A 24,822-nucleotide genomic window follows, 5' to 3' on the forward strand; every position below is an offset into this window, starting at 1 on the left:
TTGATGCCTGGTCCTCCATGCCTCCCACCCCTATCCACCAGCACACTCCAGTATTGCTCAGGTGATCATCAGGAACAGCCTAGCCTGAATATCACACTGATAGGCTAAGCATCATGGCATATATACACACATATACATATATCCTAGGGCTGGTACTAGATTAAACATTACCAATGAGTTAAGATCACCCAGTGGCACTAACAATCATATTGAATTACATGTACAGGATTCCCGGCAGTCTCAAATTATTCCCAAGTCTTCATTTGGAAATTTTATCAAAATAAAAGCCACCACACAATTTTTTCAGCCAGACGTAACATAAAAAGACAGAAAATTCCTTAATTGGCATATATTCTTCACTGTTTTAAACCAAGAGGCCATAAACATAGTTTTGTTTTGTTTTTGCTTTTGAGCCACACCTGAAAGTGCTCGGAACTTACTCCTGGCTCTCTGCTTATTCCTGGTGGTGGTTGGGGGACTGTATGATGTGCCGGTGATCAATCGAACTTGAGTCAGTGCATGCAAATCACATGCCTTAACCCCTGTATTATCTCTCTAGTCTCAGAAAACTGCTCTAATACCCATCTATTACCTTCCTTAGAAATAGGATGAGAGAGTGAAAGAAAACTATTAGGTCTCAGGTGATGATGAAACTTAAGTCTAATATTAAGTCACTGGTCTTAAAACGAGAACAAAATGTCATCATTGGATACAACTCTATATTAAGAAATTCCTATTTTTTTTCTTCCTTTTAGTTTTCAAGTAACATCCAGCACTGCTTGGGAGCTTCTCTCCGCTGGTGATCTGGCATTCCAACCAGTGCTCAGAGAGCCATATGACTGAACCCAGGGCTTCATACACATGTTTTCCAACCATTTTGAGCCATCTCCACACCCTGAAATTCGCAGACTACGTTCATCCTTCAACCATCATCCACCCCATAATCTGTTGCCCTATCCTCTTCCAATCCCCAAGCAGACTAGAAATAATACACTTTGTCTGTATTTACACGGCACCTAGCTTATACTTATTTTCACTTTGCACATTTAAGTTTTTCCAAATATCTATGCAAAATTCTTGTGTACTACCAGTTTCCTTTTTAAAAAACAGAATGACTAAATTTTGCTCATTTCCTTATCTCCATTAATATAACAGTGCCACTCTCAATATATAATGGCCTAGACAGATCACCAGTTTTACTTTTTAAGTATTAAAAATTCTTAGTGCTTTTAATCTAGGAAACCAATGCAAAGCGCACACACACACACACACACACACACACACACACACACACACAGCAGCCAGATCAAAAAGTTAAATCTGAGGATAACAACTGGGTTTCTAAGTGCTCCTATCTAATTCGATGCACAACATTTAAATGTATTGAATTCTTAAATATAATGAAGATATTTTTAGTATTTCAAATTTTCGCAACAGTGTCACAAATAAATAATAATTTGTATAAATAAATAAACTTAATAATTTTGTAGCAGTGTAGAAAAGCTACTGAGAGTATCTCGCCCGTACGGCAGAGCCTGGCAAGCTACCCGTGATGTATTCGATATGCCAGACACAGTAACAACAAAGTCTCCAATGGGGACGTTACTGGGCCCGCTCGAGCAAATTGATGAACAATGGGAGGACAGTGACAGTGACAGTGACAGTAGACAAGATGATTTCTTACTTAAAGGTAAGTCTATTGACCCAATCTAGTCCCTGCTACTCTTTTGCTGAAGATTTAATAGAGGACTAACTCCCAAGAATAGCCGAGATAAGTACCAGGAGGTTCACTCCATAGCTTGGAGGCCAGCCCCACATGCTAGGGGAAAAGGCAGCTCAGATAGTAGAAGGGAGCACCAAATAAAGGGTGTTGGGAGGATCTTCCCAGGATGAGAGATGCATGCTGAAAGTAGACTATAGACCGAACATGATTGCCACTCAATGCCTCTTTTGCAAATCACAGCACCCAAAAGGAGAGAGAAAACAAAAGGGAATGCCCTGCCACAGGGGTGGGGTGGGATGGGGGGATGGTAGGAGGGATACTAGGAGCATTGGAGGTAGAGAATGGGCACTGGTGAGGGATGGGTACTCAATCGTTGTATAACTGAAACCCAAGCACAAAAATTTGTACATCTACAACTGTACTTCATGGTGTTTCACTAATAAAATTTTTTTATAAAAAGATTTTATAGAGGATTTTAACTAAATTCAAAAGAATAAGAACTGATGTCAAATATTATCTCTGATTTAAGTGTGTACTAATGTGCAACTTTGGGCATTTGGTACAAAATGGCTTCCAATTAATGAAAGGAACTGAAAACTATTTGTAAAATAAATGGAATGTGTGAGTAAATACATGGCAAATAATATGCAAACATAAATTACATCATGTGTAATCACAATATATAGATACTATTTGAGGGTCATTTGCTTATTACTACAGCAAGTAGTCAGGGCTTCATTTGCTTGGAGGGCATGCCATTAAGCTGAAGAGGTACATGAACATGTAATGAGTCAAGTCTTGGGAGCGGGAGGAGTCACTTCAAGCTAATTCTACCAAAGGGAAGACATTGCGGCCCATCACAGATAAACACAATGACTAACTGAAAAAAAAAGAGAAGACAATTCAGATGTTAGGGAGGTATTTCTTTACCTCCCCACTTTTAATTTCTAAATTTCAAGGAATCTGAATCTCTAAAGACTGAATGGGTTACTGCTCTAAAACCATAAGCACAGGAAATGTGTCAGAACGGTTGTGGCACCCAATGAACAAAACACACCACCACAGGCCCCATTAGGCTTCACTTCTGCATAGAGCATAGTGAGATTCCACTGAAGGGAGAGTGCCAACGGGTGAGTGGTGGGGTCAATTAACAATGACACCAAGGAATCAGAGACAGGTGGATATTGGGCCACAGAGCAGCTTGGAAAAAATTTCAGCAACAGACAGCTGCCACCTTCACCTTCACATTCACCTTCGCGGGGAACATAGCTCAATGAGTTGGGAGACATTGACAAGGTAAAGCAGTAAAAAGAAAAGAAAAGCTGCCGTAGCACTTGGCTAAGGTGCTTACTCACAAGCACACAATGACACACAACTTGAAGACCCTGATCATAACAAAGAAGAATCCTGTAGGGGATTCAGAATCCCCATGGTTGTACTGAAGATAAAATTCAGCAAAATGCAGGATTATTGTTGTTAACATAACCACTCTGGTAACTCCCATGTTGCCGTGGAGGCATTCCAGTAATATAGTTCTGTGGAGGCATTCCAGAAATATAGTTTCCACGTGTTACCCAGGTCAAGTATATCTAAATAGCTGGTACAAAGGCCAAAGATCTTAAACCAATTTGAAAACATTCTATAGTAAATTCCCTTCATCTACCAAAGAAAATATGAGCATCTTGGAGGCAGAACAGATGCTTAATGGCTACAGAGCATATTACACAACAGCTTAAGTCAGGAAGAAAAAACAACTCTGCATTTATATGATGCTGTATTTACACTACATGTATGTTTTTACAAAAAAATAAAATTGAGTGGGAAACAAAGGCTTCTGCAAACTAAAACCTCTCAAAGGCAATATCAAATTATATTATTTTAGTCCTTTTTAAAATTTTTCTTCAACAAAAACAACAATAAATCTCTACCCAGAAGTTAATATAGTGTTTAACCTCCTTTACTAACAATAACAGGGACACAATGGCATATCTAACTGTTAATATCTCAAATTATAATCAGCACCATTTGAATGTTAAACAACATTTACATAGAAAATCCAAAGGAAGACTGATAACACTCAATTTTTATAGTCTACTGTGTTCTATTCTTGAAATTAAAAGAAAAGAAAGCCACAGAAAGCAGTTATTAAATTCATGAAGCTGTCTTCAAGTATTTGAAGGACTGCTCATGTAGATAGTGAATTAGATTTAGCCTGGAATCATAGCTCCAGGAACTGTTTTTTGGTGCCACAAACAGATTTGGCATGTAACAAATAAAGGTGCTAAGAAGGAAAGTATAACTTCACAAAGGTAACAACAACCAAAAGCATGCCAAGAGACTTTGCTATGATATTGAAAAAAATACACAAAATACTCACAATTACTAGTATCTTATAAGTTTTTATGTCATTATTTCCACTTTACAGAAGAAATCTGTATCTACAGGGTTTCTTAGTAACTAATCCCCATTAGATTTGAGAATTCTCATTTTGTATTAAATAGTGGGGAAGAGAACCTCAAAAACATACTGTAACTCTCAGATTCAAATTTAAAACCTAGCTGTTGTCCTGTTTCTTTTCTTGCAACTGTTTTTAAAGAAAACAAACAAAAAAACTGGAAATTTCTCAGTTATACTCCAGCCCTGTGATTCTAATTTCTCGCATCCTTCAGTAGAGTGTAAAAAATATATCTAAAAATCTTTGTCTTATGGCTGTAAAGGAGAATAAGATAAGACTATTTTACACTCGTTAGTTTTCGGCCTATCTCCATGTAACTTCACTTACCACAACAAAACCCCTGGAGATTTCTGAAAGTGGGGTTATAAGACATGACCAGCCCTAACTTCTGCACTCAACTGATCGGAACTGTCATGGTTAGGTTTAGAAATTATAAATGCATCATAATAATCAAAATTAAAATAATACTCTGAAAATCAGACTAAAGCTGAGATAACTTTTCTATTACTCTAAAATTAGTTTTATCCTTTCATATGAAATGTGACTCCCTAATGGTGATTTAAGTGATCTAGCGGAGGCAAAAGATACCCGACTTCAGGGGACAGGGAGATAGTGCAAAGGGTCAGGCAAATAATTTTCACAAGAAGCCCTGAATTTGATCTGTGGCACCATATTGCCTCATGAGCACCACAGGGTATGGGTCCTGGTGGCATCCAGCACCACTGGGACCTAAGCATAGAACCTCTGTGCCCCACACCGAGGGAAACAAATATCCCTGGGCACAACACAAACTTTCTTACTTTCATACTCCCTAACAGAGTTACAGTAAGATTTTTTTAATGTAGGAGTACTGCTATTTATTCAGAAACTGATTAGGCAGATTGAATTGGGCATGAACTCCACCTTACTTTTTTTTTCATTTTTATAATTTTATTTATTGAATCACCATGAGAGCAGTTACAAAGCTTTTGGGTTTAAGTCTTGGTCATACAATGAAATACCCGTACCTTCACCAGTGCCCATTCTCCACCACCAAAAACCCCAGTATATCCCCATTCCACAACCTCCCCCTACCTGTGGGGCAGATGATTTCCACATTACTCTCTCTCTCTACTTTGATTACATTCAATATTTTAACATCAGGCCCACCATTATTATTTGGGATTTCACCCCAATACTCAGATCTGCCAAAAAGGCAACAGTAGACAATTTGTTTTCTATTGCTGGTTATGAATAACATATGATGTCATACGGCTGTAGTAGTAGCCACGCGATTTTGAAGTTCCGAAATTTTAACAATTAAATCTGAAGGGATTTCTGTCAAAACCTGCTGGGTTCTGAGATTTGTTCCTGAGTTTCTGGGATCATGGCCGTTTAGCAGTTTCATCAGGAGCCAGAGAGACCACTGTGGGCAGCAACTCGGGGTCTCACTGGAGTCGGGAGAAAAGGGCTGGCTCCACCCCCATCCCGTGAGGCCCACGTGTCTCATCACTGTGGGCCCAAACCTGACTGTCCAATGGCCTCTGAAGCATGGCAGCCACCCGGCCAATGGGGGGGGCGGAGCAAGCAGAGGGACAGCACCCTTTTCCCCCCAGGGTGGCCCAGCGACAGTAACCTACTGTGGGTTCCGGACGCATTTCTGCCAAAAGCCACTGGATTCCGAGATTTGTTTCTGAGTCTCTGGGATCATGGCCATTAAGCAGCTTGATCAGTAAGATGTTTTTAAGGGCTGGAGAGACAGTACAGCAGGTAAGACTCTAGCCTTGCATGTGGCCAACTGGATTTGATGCCCAAAACCACATATGGATGGGTCCCAATGTAGCACCAGGAGTGAGCACAGAGCCAGCAGTAAGCCCTAACTATACCAGGAGATGTTATTCATATTTTTATATTCCTAACATTATTTTAATAAATTTCTTGTAAATAATTATATACACTGAATTTATTATTTCTCTTAAAATCAAATTTATATCCTGCTTTGTTCCCAATTATATACAACATCTTTCCCTTAGCTTAAATACTTTTTCATAAACATGATCTTAGAGCCCATGCACTATTTCATTGCATGACTATGTCATACTTTCTATGATGATCTGCCTATTACTTGGCATTTTAGGTTATTTCCCATTGTTTTAAATATTACAAACAGCATTGCCATTAATATCCTTGTACACAAATCATTGTCAGCAATTCTCATGATTTCCTTAGGCTGGAGTTCCCAGAAGTGGAATTAGTAGGTTAAAGGGCATAAACTCTTTTCAAGCTCTTGGTAAAAGTGTCTAGCTGTTTTCCATAAAGATTTTGCCAGTTTTCACTCCCTTGTGCAAAGCATGAGCGGTTTCATGTCACCACCCTACTGTCAGAATGACATATTAGTAGGAATTTGTTTTGAATTAAGGCCATTGATGGAGAGAAGATGCATTATGTAAGTGATATAACTTTATTTTATTTAATTATAAAATTATATTCTCTCACACCATTTCTTTGAATGGAACAGCTGAAATATATACAGAACAGGAATCATTCTAGGAAGAGTATTTTATTCCAAATACCAAAATGACTTCTAGAGTATCATATCAATGACTATGCTGTCCATTTAATAACTGTCTTGTTCACCATCTGATAAAACCATTCAGTTACTATCAGTTTTCTCAAGGTTTTATATACTGGACGCAGGGAGGGGGTTGGGCCACACTAAGAGATCACTCCTGGGGTTCTCGGGAGACCATATGTGGTTTCTGGGATCAAATTTTGGTTGTACGTTTGTCAAACTAGTACCTTATTTCCAATACTATCTTTCCATCCCCTTCCCAAACTTTTTAAAGCTTTCTTATCAGAATGATAGCTCAAGATTATTAAAATACTTCCTGGAATTAGTAGAAATTTTCTTCTTTTCTCATACAGTACTTGCTATTGCTTTCTTTATTACTGGACTCTTAGAATGACGTGTCTTTGCTTGTCCCTGGAAGATAGCTCTTTTAATTTACTGCTGAATTGGTTGACTAAGAGTTTCTTCCAACTTCTCTATATATAGTTTGGAAATTTTTTGAATTAAGATGAGTTTATTTTAGAAATGAGATGAGGGAAATGAAGAAAGGAAACATGCTCAAAAGTGAACACGGGCTTCTCCAGAGTGAAAAAGCTAGTACACATCCCACATAGATCTGAAGTGAATTCCCAAGATGGAGAATAGATGCCATAAAGTGAGAAAACTTACACAACTCAAGAATTTGTGGGCAAATGCACCTTCAGGTAAGAAAGTAAGCATCACAAAAGGCCAGTTCCCTATTCTAAAAATAAGAAAGTACACATCTCAGAGGGAGATGCAGACAAAAGCAATCTTTTCCTCTTCCAATTTTGTTTACATAGTTTCCCAGTCGAAGTCTATTGTTAGGATGTTGTAGAAGGGGCAGTTAGGAACTTTTTATGGGAAATTTTTGTTTTATTTGTCAAATTATACTCTTGTTATGTAAATGCTTCATGAAATGGTTTAGATGACAGTCATTTATATTTTATCCTCTGAAATGGAACAAAATATATCTTCTTGAAAAATTTTTAAAAGATGAAGAAAATTCATTGGTCAAATTGTATTTCAAAAATCTGCCTTAGAGTTTATATTTGCAACTATTAGTGTTCCAAGAATATTACCCTATTCTAGTTTTCTGGTCTCAAGACAATTTCATTATACAATTTCCAAGAAAGCCATCAATTCTTTTAGATATTTTATTAGCACAGATACTTTATGGTTTGCTAAGTGAGCTATATTTGTTTCTCTGGGGTATTAAAATTAAATTACATGTTACCATATTAATAATGTAATAAAATTTACTATAATTAATATAATTGAATTATTTTAAATAACTTTCAAACAAAATTAGCTTTACCACATTCTATGCAAAGTCAAGCAGCATAACTTTTCTATGCCTCACATACTCTCTTTATATATATGTGTGGCAATCAGTGTAACTACAAGTAAATATAGAACTGCATATTATTTTCAAATAATTCTGAAAGGAGGGATGTGATTTTAAGAGCAGGGAAAGAAAAGCAAAATTTCCAAAAAAAAAAAAATAAGTAAACAGGGGCTGCAGCTGTAGCACAGCGGGTAGGGAATTTGCCTAGCACAAAGCCGACTCGGGTTCAATTCTTAGCATCCCATATGGTCCCCTGAGCACCGCCAGGAATAATTCCTGAGAGCAGAGCCAGGGGTAACCTCTGTGCATTGCCAGGTGTGACTCAAAAAGCAAATAAATAAATAAATAAATAAACAACGCAACTTAATCAAGACTGTGCAAAAATTAATACAAATTAAAAGGAAATAAAAATCAAGTACAGCAATCATTACAATAAATAAAAGTGAATCAAATTATTTCATGAAGAGAGAGAGCATTAGATCAACAGGAACCAATAAAATTTAACTGTTTTTAAGGAACAAGCTTAAGATGATGTCCAGACCAAAGTTAAAGACAAATTGGTAGGCAAAGAGAAATTATTAACTTCAAACAAAAAAAGCATCAATTAGCAAATATGTTAAGATAAATTTTATAATTAATTCAAATTAACAGGATAATAAAATGAATGGGTAAAAGATTTTGAAGAAATTACATCCCAAGTCCCATAGACACCAAACAAGGCTGCAGAGAAATGTAAAGATAAAAAAATACTATTAAAATGCTGGGGCTAGAGAAATAGTATGAATAGTATGAATAGTATGAGGATGATTGCCTTCCATGTGACCGGCACAGATTCAATCCCTGGCATCCTAAATGGTCCCCTAGCACTGCTAGGACTGATTCCGAGTTCAGAGCCAGGAACAACCCTGAATATTGCCAAGTATGAGACATGTATTAGTTTGGGGGCCATATATAAAAAATGTATACATATATAGAAATACATATACATATATAAATATATACATATATTTATATATGTATATAAAATTATAGTGAATATTTATAATGGGTCATTTTAGAATTGGACATGCTAACTTTGGGCAATAAAATATTGCCTATTGTTTGTCATTATGTACATGGAATTTTATAAAAACTAATCCAAATTTCTAAACTATCTAACATTTTAGAAAACAAGCCACAAACCAAATATAAAATCAAAGGGAAACCTTATAAATTAGAAAGCAATAAAAAGATAAAAGAACATTATTTACCAAAAGATTAAAAGGAAGATTAGTAATAAACAACACAAGAAAAATTCTAAAAATGGAATTAAAAAGAAAAGTTGAAATTAACACTAGAATGGTTAAAACAATGGAAAAATCAAAGATAATTTTTCTGAAAAGATCACAAGTCTTATTAGAGAGGAGGAGGGAAACAAAAATATACACATATGGGGAATAAGAGAGAAACCTAACAATTAAAGTCAAAAGCATTAAAAGAATTAATGGAGATGAACAGAAGCAACATATTGAGAACATGTTAGAACATTAAATGAGCAACTACTTAGAAAAATTAAAGTAATCAAAACTGAGGAAAGTGGAAATCTGAATTGGTGAATTTCTCTACAAAATCCCTCAAGTTTAACATTGGAATTATCTACATTCTTAAAATAATACACATGGCTTCCACCTCCCTGCTCTTATGACATAATTGGCATGAAAATGATTTAGATATAAGGAAATTCTAAAAGTTGAATGTTGAATTCTGGATTCATTGGCCAAGCCGAGTTCAGGAACTACTGCACTACCACCTGACTCTGCAAGATGTGGGTCCAGAGCAACCTCCAACATCCTAGAAGCTTCAAACCAAGACTATCAGAACTGGAATTTGCAATTTAACAAGATCTGCAGGAGAGTCATGTGTACTTAAATATGAAAACCCTTGAACAGAATAAAAATGTGATTTAAAAAAAAAACACTTTTTTAAAATGGCATAGGGTAGGAAAGTAGAGGTAGTACAAGAAATAGGTGTTCTATCTTGCATGCAGCTCACCCTATTCAATTGCAGAGTAAATTGGTCCCCTGAATTCCATCTTGCATGGCTTCTAAGCACATCAAATATGCCATCCCTGCCCCCTCACCCCCTTGAAAAAAGGCATTGGGAATAAAAGAATAGAATAGAATAGAATTAAAGAATAGAAATATAGATGAATTTCAATTACCGTTAATTTGTTTTTAAATTCCAAACATATATTTTCCTACACTTTAGAAAATAATTAAAAGCTTCCTGTGAACAAGATTCTCTATGAACTTTCACCAGCAAAACTTGAATATCTAAACTTTAACATTTTTCATTAAAACAACAAAAAACAAAAAACCTAAGACCAAACACACTTAAAACATAGCATCAAGGATCACAAATAAAATTGTAATTAAATATAACAACATACTATCAAGTGTGTAATCCACTATTACTAGAGTTTATTCCGTGAATGAGTGTAGCTCACTATAAGATCTCAATTTGAAAGAGAAAAAAGAATTACATCACAATATCAATTTATGCTGAAAATAAACTTGACAAGGAGGTTTCTCTAATAACAAATCTAAGTAAAAATAGATATAAAAGCAAACAAATATTCCTTACAAAACAGAATAGCAAATAATCCTTAAAAAATAACCAGCAATCTAGTCTGTCATTTCTAACTGCCCAACTTTCTTCATCTTTCTCTTTTCAGTTATTAAAAATGTAATAGACACAAAGCACATGTTAAGGAATTTAAGAGAACTAAACCATATAGAACTACTTTCCCAAATGATAGAAAATTAGCAATAAATTAAAAGAAAACCAGAAAATTCACAAATATGCAAAGTTTGAACAACTTGAAATTAAACTGACATTCATCAAAGAAGAAATGAAAAGAGAAGTCTTAAAAAAATACCCTGAGACAAATGAAGAAGGAAATAGAGCCTTCTAAACTGTATGGGTTTGATAGAAGCTATTCTAGAAGGGATATATATAGTAGCAATAACTGCTTACCACAAGAAATCAGAAAATCCTCAGATAAACAACTTATGATCACCTCAAGAAAAAAATTTAATGAAGCTCAAAACAATTATGTGAGACAAAAAAAATTAACAACTAAGTACTGAGTAAATATAACTGAAATTAGACTTCAAAGACAATATGAAGAAAACTACAAACGTTGAGCTAGACTCACTAACAAAATAGATGACTCAAAATGAGAAATACAACCAAAGTTACAACTGATACTATCTACCTATATCTACAGCTATAGCTATTCACACACAAAGAAGTAATAAACTACTATGAACAAGTATATGCCAAAAAGCTGAAAATTTATAGAAAATTAACAAATTACTAGAACATATGATTTACCAATAGCAAATCACATTTGCTTAAAAGAATCATACACCAGTATTATTATTCCAGGGATATTAGAAGGGTTTAATATGTACAAATAAGCCAATAAACAAAATGAAGAATAGAAATAATGTGATGAAGGGATGCAGAAAAAGCATTTGACAAAATTCAACATCAAATTATGATAAAAACTTGCTATAACAGTATATAGTGGAACTATCTATATTTGCAAAATTGATCTACATATTCAATGAAGTTTTTATCAACATTCCAAAGGAATTTTCAAATAAATAGAAAAAACCAACTTGATATTTATATGGACCTGCAACAGACCATGAATTATCAAAGTAGTCTTGAGAGAAGTAAATGGGAAACATCATATCCCTTGATTTCAAATTATATTATAAAGCTATAATAATTAAAACATTATACTATTGACAGGGCGAGATCTCGCCCGCACGGCAGAGCCTGGCAAGCTCCCCGTGACGTATTCGATATGCCAAAAGTAAAGGGAGTAAAGTAAAGGGAGGGCCTTTACTTTAGGGCTGGAGCGATAGCACAGCGGTAGGGCGTTCGCCTTACAAGCGGCCAACATGGCCGACCCGAGTTCGATTCCTCCGCCCCTCTCGGAGAGCCCGGCAAGCTACCGAGAGTATTCGATATGCCAAACACAGTAACAACAAAGTCTCCAATGGAGACGTTACTGGGCCCGCTCGAGCAAATTGATGATCAACGGGAGGGCCTTTACCTTTACCTTTACCTTATACTATTGACACAAAAATAGATGTCTATATCAATGGAACAAAAAAGAAATCCCAGAAAAATCACAATATATGATCAGTTAATTTATGACAGAGACTACAGAAAAATATATAAGAATATACAGTGGGGAAAATGGTAATCCATTCAATAAACAATGCTCACAAAACTGGACAGCCACATGGACAAATATCTTGAATAATGCACAAAAAAATAATCCAAAACGGATTAAGACTTTGAATGCAGGATTTAGAACCACAAAATGCAAGTGCTAAGTTACTCAATGCATTAGCAATGACATTTTTAATGCAACACAAAAGCCAAAGAAACAAAAGTAAAAGTTAATACTGGGGAACCTCTACAGCAAAGAAAATGAAAAATCAACCTAATAATGGAAGAAAGTAACTGCACATGAACTACTTTATATGAGATTAAAATTCAGAATGTAAGAAAGAACAAGCATATGTATTGTTATATATATACATATGTATATACATATATACATACATATATGTGTGTGTATGTATATATATATATATATATATATATATATATGGGGCTGGAGAGATAGCACAGCGGGTAGGGCGTTTACCTTGCAAGTGGTCAACCCAGGTTCCCTCCCGCATGGCAGATACTGGCAAGCTCCCCGTGGCGTATTCGCTATGCCAAAAACAGTAACAAGAGGTCTCACAACGGAGATGTTACTGGTGCCCACTTGAGAAAATCGATGAACAACAGGAGGACATTGCTACAGTGCTACAGTGCTATATATATTTAATGTATACACATAAAATAGAGCAGTAGCACAGCGGGTAGGGTGTTTGCCTTGCACGCAGACAACATGGCCAACCTGAGTTCGATTTCTCCACCCCTCTCGGAGAGCCAGGCAAGCTACGGAGAATATCTCACTCTCACGGCAAAAGCCTGGCAAGCTTCCCATGATGTATTGGATATGCCAAACACAATAACAAGTGTCACAATGGAGACCTTACTGGGCCCGCTCGAGCAAATCAATGAACAATGGGAGGACAGTGACAGTGACATATACACATTATATATGTGTAAAACAAATATATGCGATTATTTTAATGTTTTAAACTCAGTTGAAAGTCAAGTATTTTTCAAATCTTCTTCCTCATAATGTTATATAGACATGATTTGCTTAAGGAATGAAATTGGGAAACAAGCAAAAAATCCTTAAATACTAGCACATGATGTAGGATAACAATTGATTTGTCTTTTTCTCCCTTGCCACAAGGAGCTAAGGTTTATCAGGTTACACCCATCATGGTGCTCCCAAGTCATTTCCATTCCTTTGTTTATCTGTAACCACTCCTTTGTGTGCTCTCTTCCCCAACCAGTTAATCAGCTTTTTCCCTAGTCAGAATCTGTTAATTTGTAAGGTCAGATCCTTCTAGGACACTAAACTTGTAAGTTAATATTGCCTTTCTCTTCTCCTTATGTCTTTTGAATAGTTTAATGCAATGCCCTTTTTGTATAGATACAGAAAAAGACAGTTAATATTATGCTTTGTAACTTAGGGTTTAATAGGCTTTGAATATTATTCATTCCTGGGCATTTGCTTTCTCAACTTAGCCTCAGTTGCACTCACTTCCTAGCGCCCCCAAAACAGGGTCCCAACGAGAGACTGGATGGAACCAGGGCAAGTGATAAGTTATGTGCTACCCTGGCATCGAGATGGGCCAGGCCAAAGTACCATGATTCTTAACTATAGGTTAAGAGTTTGATCATAGACAAATGCTGTCATGATCCAAAAGTAACAACGAGACTCAGACCCTGCTAGGGATAGGAAAGACTATCTGGCCTGAGCACTGTAGTCTGAGATCAAGATGGCCCTAGGAGAGCAATTCTATAAGCTTAAAGTATTTCTTACTGTGTCCATATAAAATGATTTATATTATGTATGCTTATATGTTTGTTGGACAAGGAGAGGAGAAACACACCTAGGGGACTTCGTTCTAGGGTTGGTTGATCTGCTAAATGAGAATCTGTCCAAGAAGTGGCTTTCCCGTGTGTCCTGACTAGTTTGGATGAGACTGAACATTTCTCCCCTTGAAACTGCCTTCAGTAAATAATTTCAGTATATTGTTAGAGGCAGTTTTCCTTTTCTCACAGAAACCTGGCTGGTCTTTGACATGCAGATCTCAGGTGCTAGCCAGGCCTGATCTTTGGGATGTAGATTCCAAGCTCTAGCAGACCAGTCTTTGGGATGCAAATCCAAAGTGCTTGTAGCCCAAGAAAGGTTTCAGTCTTGTTTTTTTATCTTCTTTCAGGTGGCCAAAATTACTGGCCTGCAGATGCAAAGAAACAATGTATGTTTTGCTACCTTAATGTTCTTTCTGTAACTTCTTTTGATGACATCACTCTATTGCTCCCTTTAGAGATACCATGATCTATATAGGGAGATTTTCTTCAGGGCTCTCTACGGGGGGGGGGGGGGGGGGGGGGGGGGGGGGTGGGTGGGGGGGGGGGGGTGGCGGTCTGAGAGAACCCAGGAACACAGGCTTGAGAGAATCTGGAGGTCACAGGTCTGAGAGAACCTGGGCCCTCCGTGACAAAAAATTTCTTTTATGGGATATAATGAGACTGTAAGAGTGGACTGGGAGAGGCAGAGGAGAGACAGGAGTGAATGAAGGGAGGATTGGAATAAACTGCAACTAAGACCAACGAGCCTGGCCCTCGTTTCCTTCCTTTGCCTGTCCATCGTCATCTACCTCCCTGGAGTGGGGGAAATGGCCTGAGACTACCAAACACAGGTGGGGGAAGAGACAGACCACCGCTGTCCTTTTGTGTTTACACATCTGGTGTAGGGCGTTTACTTGCATGCGGCCAACTCAACAGACCCGGGTTCAATTCCTCTGCCCCTCTCGAGAACCCAGCCAGCTACCAAGAGTATCTCGCCCACAAGGCAAAGCCTGGCAAGCTACCTGTGATGTATTCGATATGCCAAACACGGTAACAACAAGTCTCAAAATGGAGACGTTGCTGGGCCCACTAGAGCAAATCGATGAACAACGGGAGGACAATGACAGTGACAGTAAATCAGATCTTTTAAAAAAAAGAGAGAGAATTGCAAAATAACTGAAAGCCAACACCCTCCCAATTTTTTCTTAAATTCTTCTTCATTAATGACATTACTGTGTAGAAGCCAACAAGTCAAATTATCTCATACAAGTACTAACTTAAATTACTTGATACCTTGATAATCTTTTATAGTAACACACAGAGATGAAATGGGACTTTAGAGTAGAGTTCCCAAATAGCTCTATGTCACGTATTTGAATTCTATTAAGTAGAAAGAAATTAAAACCCAGATAGCTGCATCTATCAGTATATTTAGTATTTTATTCTGCTTCCAATATATTACTAGATAATTGATCCCTCTTTCTAAGCATAATACTCTAATATGAAAGATGTGAGGGTATTTCCAGGTGTTTTTGTGCAGGACAATACATCCAGCAAGCTAAGTTTCTATAGAATCCAATACTTTTTAACTACCCTAGATCAGGTCCACTGTATACAGAACAATCCCAGTTTTTCAGCTGTGAAAAGGAAAATACTTTGTATTATTAAATTGCAGACATACTTTGCAAAAGTAGACCTTGTAGATATGAAAACAGAAAGGGATTTAAGTATATAAAGGAAGCTCAGATTTGATGATCATTATTTGAAAACCCGAGTTATTTGAATGCAAGGGCCATTACAACATCTTTATCTAGGGCAGTGAGTACAACTCAGGGATAGTGATGGCTGAGACTTGAATTATTTCAGAAAATCAAAAGCCTTCATAATGATAACCTAAGGACTAGTTCCCTTTTCTCACAGCACTGTGAAAGGAAAGGATCCATGCATTCAAATTACATCCATGAGTCTTTGATGACAGGTTTGATAACCTGTACAAATGGAATGCACACGAAATTCCAGAAATGTGGAGAAAGGACAAAATGTGGGCATAAGCTTGCAACATCTAGAATTATTAAGAGAGAAAGTTACTTCAATCAGAATTTTTTCAGTCATTGAAAAAATGATTCAATTCATTCAATCCCAGAGTTGGCGTGGGAAAGAAATGAGGGGCTGCTAATCAACAGGCATAAAGCTTCAGTTAAGTAAAGATTATAAATAGTAGCAATCTTTTGTGCAATACTTTACCTAGAGTCAATAATAATATATCATATACTTCAAGTTTTGTTATAAGGGTAGAAAAAATGTTAAATGTTCTACCCATTCACACTATCACTGTCATCCTGTTGTTCATCGATTTCCTCGAGCAAGCACCAGTAACGTCTCCATTCATCCTAGCCCTGGGATTCTAGCAAGTGTCACATTGGAGGCTCCTTCAGGGTCAGGGGAATGAGACCCTTCATTGTTACTGGGTTTTGGCATACTGAATATGCCACACGGAGCTTGTCAGACTCTGCTGTGCGGGCAGGACAGTAGCCTGTCGGGTTCTCCAAGAGAGAGAACTAGACAATAAGAGTTCTCGCGCTTCTGGGAGCTGGGTTTTATAATCCCTGGATCTTGGCCATTGATGGGATAACACGGCACCAGGGGCAGTTGGTGGGTGTAACGCCTAGATACTGGAAGATGGGGAATCTGGGTGGAGGAGGCCCAGTCCCAATCTGAGCAGGCTTGGAGATCTCAATCCCGAGTGCCACACACCTGAGTTCCTCTGCAGTTCCTTCATGTGTGAGGTTCTCCCGAACGTGTGGAGAGTGGTCTTAAGTACAGCTGTGGCTGGTTCTGGAGGTCTTCAGCAGCCGGGGCTGTGCTCAGGGTTAGGAGGGAAAACTCAACCTGCCCCCCTCCAAGGGGCCCTAGTGAGGACAGCCAGGCATGGGGGCAGGAGACTCTGTGCTGTTCTCTTCTGGGAGCTTGGTTTTATAGTCCCTGGGTCTTGGCCATTGATGGGATAACACAGTGCCAGGGGCAGATGGTGAATGTAATGCCTAGCTACAGGATTGTTCTACCCATTATAAAAGTTAAAAATTTAAAAGGAAAAATTTTAAATAAAGCATAGCAAACTGAATCAAATAATAATGATAATATGGAAGAAGGAATAAATAGAATCACTGAATTCATATTATACATAGTCATGAATCTTACGAGAATCATGTCATGAGAAAACTTAACTTAATGTTAACTTAAACTTAATGTTAACTCAACTTAACATTCAGGATGTTAAGGTGAACATCGATGTCTCAATGGGAGGCAGAAAAAAGTATTTTTTAAAGTACAAAGCACTACATGGAAAAGAGTTCATAGAGTAAGGGATAATAAAAGAGAAAAAATTCAGTGAGAAAAAATTCTTGGTAATTTCACAAAAATAGAGATACAATGAAAAAACAAATAGAAAGAATATTTATACAACATTAATACAAGAGACTAAGATATAGTGACGCTAAGGAAGAGCAATCACTAAAGGTACATTTTTGTACCTCTTATCACTAGTAAAATTTAATTTAGCAAAATTTTGTTCCATATTTCCTTAAATACTGAAATGAAAACTATTTAAAACAAACTATGTAAAAGCCAAAATTCCATTCCACCGTGAAAATTAAAAATATTTCTTTGCCTCTTATGCCTAAATTCTATTCTTATTTTATTTTGATCTGTTATTTTGATCTATAATCATCTAGTCTTAAAAGAAATACAGCATATAAAACTCAACTATTCCTATTTGGTTCCATAACAATATTTCCTACAGAACAGGAAGACTTCTTGATCAACCAAGTTGGCAGTGAAAGTAAGATAATAAAAAGCTTTCAATTTGATCATGTGTGTGATATTTGGGAGGAAAATTCCTTCTTCTAGTGCCTACAATTAGAGCATATATGAGTTCTAACAGGTTGGCTAGTTTGTGCATATTCCTTATGACACTCATAACTACAAAACCTGTAACCTTGACTTGGGAGGGAACTGTGATTTCTAAGCTTCTGCTCTTTCCACTCTACCATGCTCTGCTCAATACAACAGTTAGAAATAGCATTCCACAACTTCAAACTTCCATACTTCAGATATAACTCTTAAGTAATATAAGCTTCCATTATATATATACATGTACATACATGCATTATGGGACTGGCTAAGCAATAGAGCACATGACTTACATATACAAGGCCCACATTTCAATCCAGGCACCACCAAGCAGAGCCCTGGTGAATGTCAGGCACTCCTAAGTACGGCCCTATGGTGGTCCCCAGCACGTCTGGAGCTTTTTAAGCAGTGACAGGAAAAGACCTACATTTTTTATAATAATGCTTATACTTAACTTTTTTCTCATGTTCACAGCACATATCTTAATATCACCTATACAACAGATGTTTATTGAAAATCTGTATTCCATAAGCAGTGGAAGAATAATAATAATTATTATTTTTATATGTATTATTATTTTGGGCTGGAGCGATAGCACAGCGATAGGGCGTTTGCCTTGCACGCAGCCAACACGGCCGACCCGAGTTCGATTCCTCCGCCCCTCTCGGAGAGCCCGGCAAGCTACCGAGAGCATCTCACCGCACGGCAGAGCCTGGCAAGCTCCCCGTGACGTATTCGATATGTCAAACACAGTAACAACAAAGTCTCCAATGGAGACGTTACTGGGCCCGCTCGAGCAAATCAATGATCAACGGGAGGGCCTTTACTTTACTTACTTTACTATTATTATTTGTTGTCTATCAGGGTGGGTGATTAGGAAGACATAGGAAGAAAGCGATTATTTTGTGACTTCAGAAGATGTTCCTAAATTGTATTTACCAAAAAATATAATATGCAGTGGGTAGGGTATTTGCCATGATCTGGCCAACCAAGGTTCTATCCCTGGCATCCCATATTGTCCCCCAAGAGCAGCCAGGAGTAATTTCTGAATGCAGAGCCAGAAGTAACCCCTAAGCACCACCCAATGTAACCCAAAAGCAAATAAAAAACTTAATATTGCAAGTAATGAAACTAGAATGATTACGGGTGCTAGAAAAGGTACCAGCAGCCATACAGAGCAAGTCATCATGGATTTCTGCCTTGAGAAGTTGTACACCAGTTCCCATAACATAGTCTGTGCAAATAAGAACTTAAGGGCAATGAACACCTGTGGTATTTTCAGATTTATTTGTGAAGAAAATATTTTCTTCATCCTCGTCTTCCTTCACTCTGGATTCTACCCCAAGTTTGAGCTATAAGAACTTTACTAAATGAGGTATCTTTAAGAAACAGGTTAAAGAAAAAAATGAAACAAAATCTGTTTTAAAAAAAAGGCTTTGATTTTAGCACTGACTTTCACAGACCTTCTCAAATTACTTTAAAGCTTTACCTAGATGTCAGATCTCACCATAGTTAACCAATCCTTTTGCTGTCTTTCTATTTATACTTTTATGAATAGAAGGTCTCCTGCATATTATTTGGTGCCAAAATTTAAAATTACTTTTAAGTATAACAAAATAGCACATTTTCCTCACTAAAATGTTCTTGATTTTGGCAGATATAATAAATGAGGATATGAGAAGGAGTGTGGGTATAAACTTTCTAAAGAATGATGGAAGAAAACGCATAAAAATTTTCTTTGAGTTTGAACACCATAAGAAAAATAAGCTCTTTGAGATTCCTCAAAATTGTTGCAAATCTTCATTTACAAGTAGTAAAGGAAGATGTTTTAAATATTCTTGTCTCTATTAGAGTACATTAATTTTTCCCAAATTCTAAGTTGTTAAAAAGTGAGTTGAAAGTTAAGCAAATGTAATTACCCCAACAAAAAAAACACAAAATTGAAGATACTGAACTAGTTTTCTTGATAATTATTTATTTGGTTCATTTTTAGTTTCATGACAACCCTTTCTGTCTCAATTTTATATCTCTATCAGAGACTGCAGAAGAGAGCAACCACACAACTTTCATGATTTAAAATTTTTCTTGGGCGCTAGAGGTAAGGCATTTGTGCATGCAGTTGACCCTGGCTCAGTCCCCTGGACCACAAATAGTACTGCCAGGGATCCTTCCTGAGTACAGAGCCACAAATAGCCCCTGACTGCAGCCCAACCCCTCCCCTCTAATCATGTCTTCACTGCATGAGTATACTGCTTATAGTTACTAGATATTCCTGACTTCATTCTTTCAACTGTATATTTAGCTCTATCTTTATTCAAAAGAGGATATATGGTAATCGTATTTATATTCTATAGACAAACCCAGTGACTCTAAGAGGCTTTGCCAAGCTATGCAAAAGCCAACGTACAAAATAGGACAAGCATCCTATAAAACTTCCAGATTTTTCTTTAAATACGATGACAAATCCATATCATTCTATGCAAGAAGGCTCTGTCTGGTTAATAGTACTTGAAATGTTTCATAAGGTTTCATCATAACATCTGAAAATCTATGCTAGGATTCAATGTTTCTTTGTTCTACTTCCAGGAAAGAGAGAGTTCCCCAGAAAAATACAGTGCTTCACTCCCAAATTCACATCAGCTTCAGACTGGCACAGAGACAAAATCCAACATCTAGCTGATCTTGTTTCCTTAAATTAACCATTCAGCATTAGGTGAGTGATTATTACCAGGAATTTTTTAAGAGTCTACTATATGTAGAAACACAATAGTAAATAGAGTTAAATCTGATAATTTTTAAAACATTAAAATTTGATCATATGTCTTCTAAAAGCAGTAGTAAACTTTTTAATCCGTGAAAGAAAATTAGAGCCAAGATACTAATTTAATTATTTGCTCTTGTTTGCTTTTATAACAGTCATTGCTGTAGTTGAGGGAAAACTTGCAGTTTAATTATTTACAAGGGATAAACTTGATGTTTAAAAGATAAGAAACTATAAAACATGTAACTTCTAATATAAATTTCAACTCTCTCAGAAACGAGAGAAATGCCACCATACAAAAGATGTAGCCTTTCTAATATTTTGCTAAAATAACAATGTCAAGTCCTTTGGCTCCATTAGTCTTTCAAGCACACTGTCCCTGAAAAGACAATGGTGATCATCTCTGACGTGTAACAAAGGATAAAACCAAAACATGAAATTACAAAAAGTATAAGAGAACACCCTAAATTTTATCTAAATGTCTTTAAAACTGAGAAAAGATACCTTTTTTAAAGAACCAAAAAGATGACCTCTTTTAAAGAACAAGAATTAAGTACCTCTCCTAACTAAAATGTGTTGCTTTTATTAGCTTGTGCTTAGTTTGCTAAAAACTAATCCCAGTCATGAAACAAGGATTAAAAACTAAGGAGTAAGGTAGCAACAAAGAGGCAAAGGCAACACAATGGGAGAATTGATCCACAGAACTGAATGTGTTTGTGTGTGTGTGTGGGGGGGGGGGTGAAAGGGAGGGGCTTGAGGACCTTGGAGAAGAGATGTGGGTACATCGGTGATGGGTGCGGTGTTGGAATTAATGTACACATGAAACCGTCATTAACAATACTACACATCAGAGTACGTCAACTAATTAAAGAATATTTTTTAAAATATTTATTTAAAAAACAAAAAAATTATTTAAAGAATAAAGAGCTATCCAAAGATTCCAATCTGACTTGTAAGACTCTCAGGTCACCCTTTGGTATTTTTGAATCATCAAGGAATATCTCTGTCTCAGACATCAGGCCTTATGCTGGAGAGAAGCCAAAAGGGGGTGTTCAGCTTGTGAGGAGACACAAGCATATGGACTTAAAGATGATTGGATGGCATTCTACCTTCATGTCAACAATGGGGAACAGATTTCAATGAGCTTTTATTTCTAAAAGGACTTGAATTTTTGCCATCTCTTCCCAAGCTGTTGAGAATAAACAGAGGGGTAGATGGGTAGCAATTTCCCTGGGTTTCACATCTCCCAAAGGAAAATTACCCATGATAAGAAAGTGTTGGCAATCATAATATTCAGAAGTTTAGCTTCTCCTAGTTATAACAATGTAAGCAGCAAAATTACTTGATTGTTTTATTGCTTATGGTAGCAGAATAAAGTCTCCCATAAATGGATTGTGTGGCTTTGAGGTATTAAATCTCAACTTGGATATTTCACATTTTGGCCAAGGCAAGAAAGCACAATGAAAAAAGACTTCTAAAGATAAATTATGCTCCAAAATACCAAAAATGCTTATACTTATGGAAATAGCTTTAGTAATAAGTATAATTTATCCTAATTGACTGCAAAATAAAAACGCTTAAACTTTTAATTTTTTTTATCTTTCAAATAAGGAAACTCATATTCTCAATGGCATGAAGGTATTACAGAACAAGCTCTTACTTTTATCAAACAGAATTCTTAATCTCTGGGGTTAAGTTCGTAATAGAATGGTATATAAAGCATGTTAAAGTGATGAAGCACTTCTAATTAACTAAAGAAAATTCTAATTATATTCCATTTAATTTTGTACATATATTTTACTTACATTTAACTGAAAAACTGATCATTAAGTACAATTTATATATATGCAATATTCAACTAATCACAAATAATACACATTTGTCTACAACATCACTGATACATAGTTCTCAAAAAAAGCTTGATTTCTCAGGAAAATTTAAAATAAAAAAATTAGAAGTCCTTTACTTTGCTTATTTTTGTTTGATGAATTATACCACCAGACAATTTATAGAAACAGAGTTCTGGACAGGTAATGAAAACTTAAATTCTAGTGTAATAAAACTATTCAATGATTATTCATTCAGTTCAAGTAGAGAACTAAGTGAGCACAATTCTTGCTATAAACATTAAAATATGCAATTCAAACAATAACAGCGTTATTAATTTCAAATCAGACTGCCAGATGAATGCAAAGAACACATCCTTTGTTAAGTCTGACTTACAATATTTGTCAATCCCTTTTATACTAAAGGTCCGCTCTCCCACTCTTTGTAAAATAACTGAGAAATCTGTAAAACAATGGTACAGTTCACCTTTGACTATCATGCTTCAAGAAAAAATTTTAGGAAATTAAAAAGGAGAAAATTGATAAACTTAAAGATAAAATTTCTGTTAAAATTATTTTGTTATAAGTACTTTATCTATCTGGGAAGATAGTTGATATGATTCTGATCTCCAAGCCACATAGAGATTAATAGATTTAAAACTGTTACTTTTGAAGAATTATTTGTTATCAATTTGTGTCACTAGTAAAGAATTTAGCATTTATTTTAAATGATATGCTGTATCATATGTAAAAATAAAATGTTATCCTTAAAGTGCATAGTTTAGTTTAGTTTAGTCAAACAAGATAGACCTGGACAATGCTGAATAGATTACCATGTAGATCATGAAAGATAATTTTTCTATGATAAAACTAAAAGCAAAATGCGGGCAAGACTCATTAAACATAAACATTTGTTTTGTTTTGCATTTTTGCACTTTTTGTTTCATATGTAACTTTGCATTTTTTGCATATCTCAGGCAGTATCTTTCTAATATCACTTTCTTCTGATTTGGAAATATTTTTCTAATCAATTTTTTCTCATTTGTAAGTATTCAATTATTTTAATCTTGTATTGGCAAAGTATTATAATTGAGGAAGATCAAACACTTAAGTATCTAAAACTCTGTACTGAGGAAACATTACTTTTAATTCATTTTTTGGTTTATTTTCAATGAAAAGATAATTTGAATAAGTCAAGGTGGAGAGTTTGGAAAAGTTTATATGTTTGTTTGACAAAAATTATAGAACTGAAAGTCTTAGAATCATGAAACACTTGTATAGTTTATGTCATGGGAAAAAATATCAATACACACTACTCCTCTATCTTTACACATGCAAATTTTGAAGTACCCCAACCAAGAAGAGACCTACAATATAACAGCCAATTTCAAAACAAACTCTGAAAATAAAGAGATACTGATGTCTGGCATACATTAAAGTAAAGGAAAAGTACTACTCTCATTATTTCCTGACTCTGAGAATCCAACACAAACTGTACAAAATAAAAACTCATCTCTAAAAATATGGACAGTTCTACTTTTTCTTGTGAATTTTAAAAGAGAAATTAAAAGGAAGGGGTGGATTTTTGTTTTGATTGGTTTTTCTTTGATTCTTGGCTTTTCAAATAAGAGTAACTTTTATCACCTAAAAAATGCATAATGAAATGTGTGCATTTATTTTCAAAGAAACACCAACGAAAGACATTAGTGATTAGGTAAATACTGATGACGCCAATATAGAAGTATTTGCCACTGTGAAGGGCTGAAACAGAGTCACATCTTGTCCTGATCATACCTGCCTGCCAGAACAAAATAGGCAGCTGACCAATTATAGGGTGTTTATCTATACAGTGGTACCTTTGTTCTCCAACAATGTCAGATTGCAAATGTCCTGGAACACATATATTTACCTGGAGGATTCTTGGCAGGATCATTGTGGCTTGGACTTCCTGATTGTCCAGAATCTGTAAAGAAATCACAGAAAATGTTTTCTTTTTAATTTGTTTTGAAAGAATTTCACAATCCTCAAAAGAACTTAAAAAAAAATTTTAAAGGTACAACAATGGAGTTGAGTGTTTAAAGTATACTTTCCCAAGCATTTCAATAGTAACATATTACCAAGCTAGATGAATGTCTATACAGATTTCTATGTCACAAAAGGGTAATGTATAGATATATAATATTCCTAGG

General features: G+C 36.0%; 1 protein-coding gene across 4 annotated transcripts in view; it reads right to left on the reverse strand.

The window, feature by feature from the left end:
- Window positions 1–24,822, reverse strand: part of NFIB (nuclear factor I B) — a 250,217-nt gene that overhangs the window by 85,146 nt on the left and 140,249 nt on the right. For all 4 annotated transcript variants that reach the window (XM_056117315.1, XM_056117314.1, XM_056117313.1 and 1 more), the window contains exon 3: window positions 24,543–24,596. In XM_056117315.1, coding sequence (XP_055973290.1) covers window positions 24,543–24,596 — 54 coding nt within the window. The remainder of the gene's footprint in view (window positions 1–24,542; window positions 24,597–24,822) is intronic.

Source organism: Sorex fumeus, unplaced genomic scaffold, assembly GCF_029834395.1.
Source record: "Sorex fumeus unplaced genomic scaffold, SorFum_2.1 ptg000034l, whole genome shotgun sequence".
In the NCBI taxonomy this organism is placed as follows: domain Eukaryota; kingdom Metazoa; phylum Chordata; class Mammalia; order Eulipotyphla; family Soricidae; genus Sorex; species Sorex fumeus.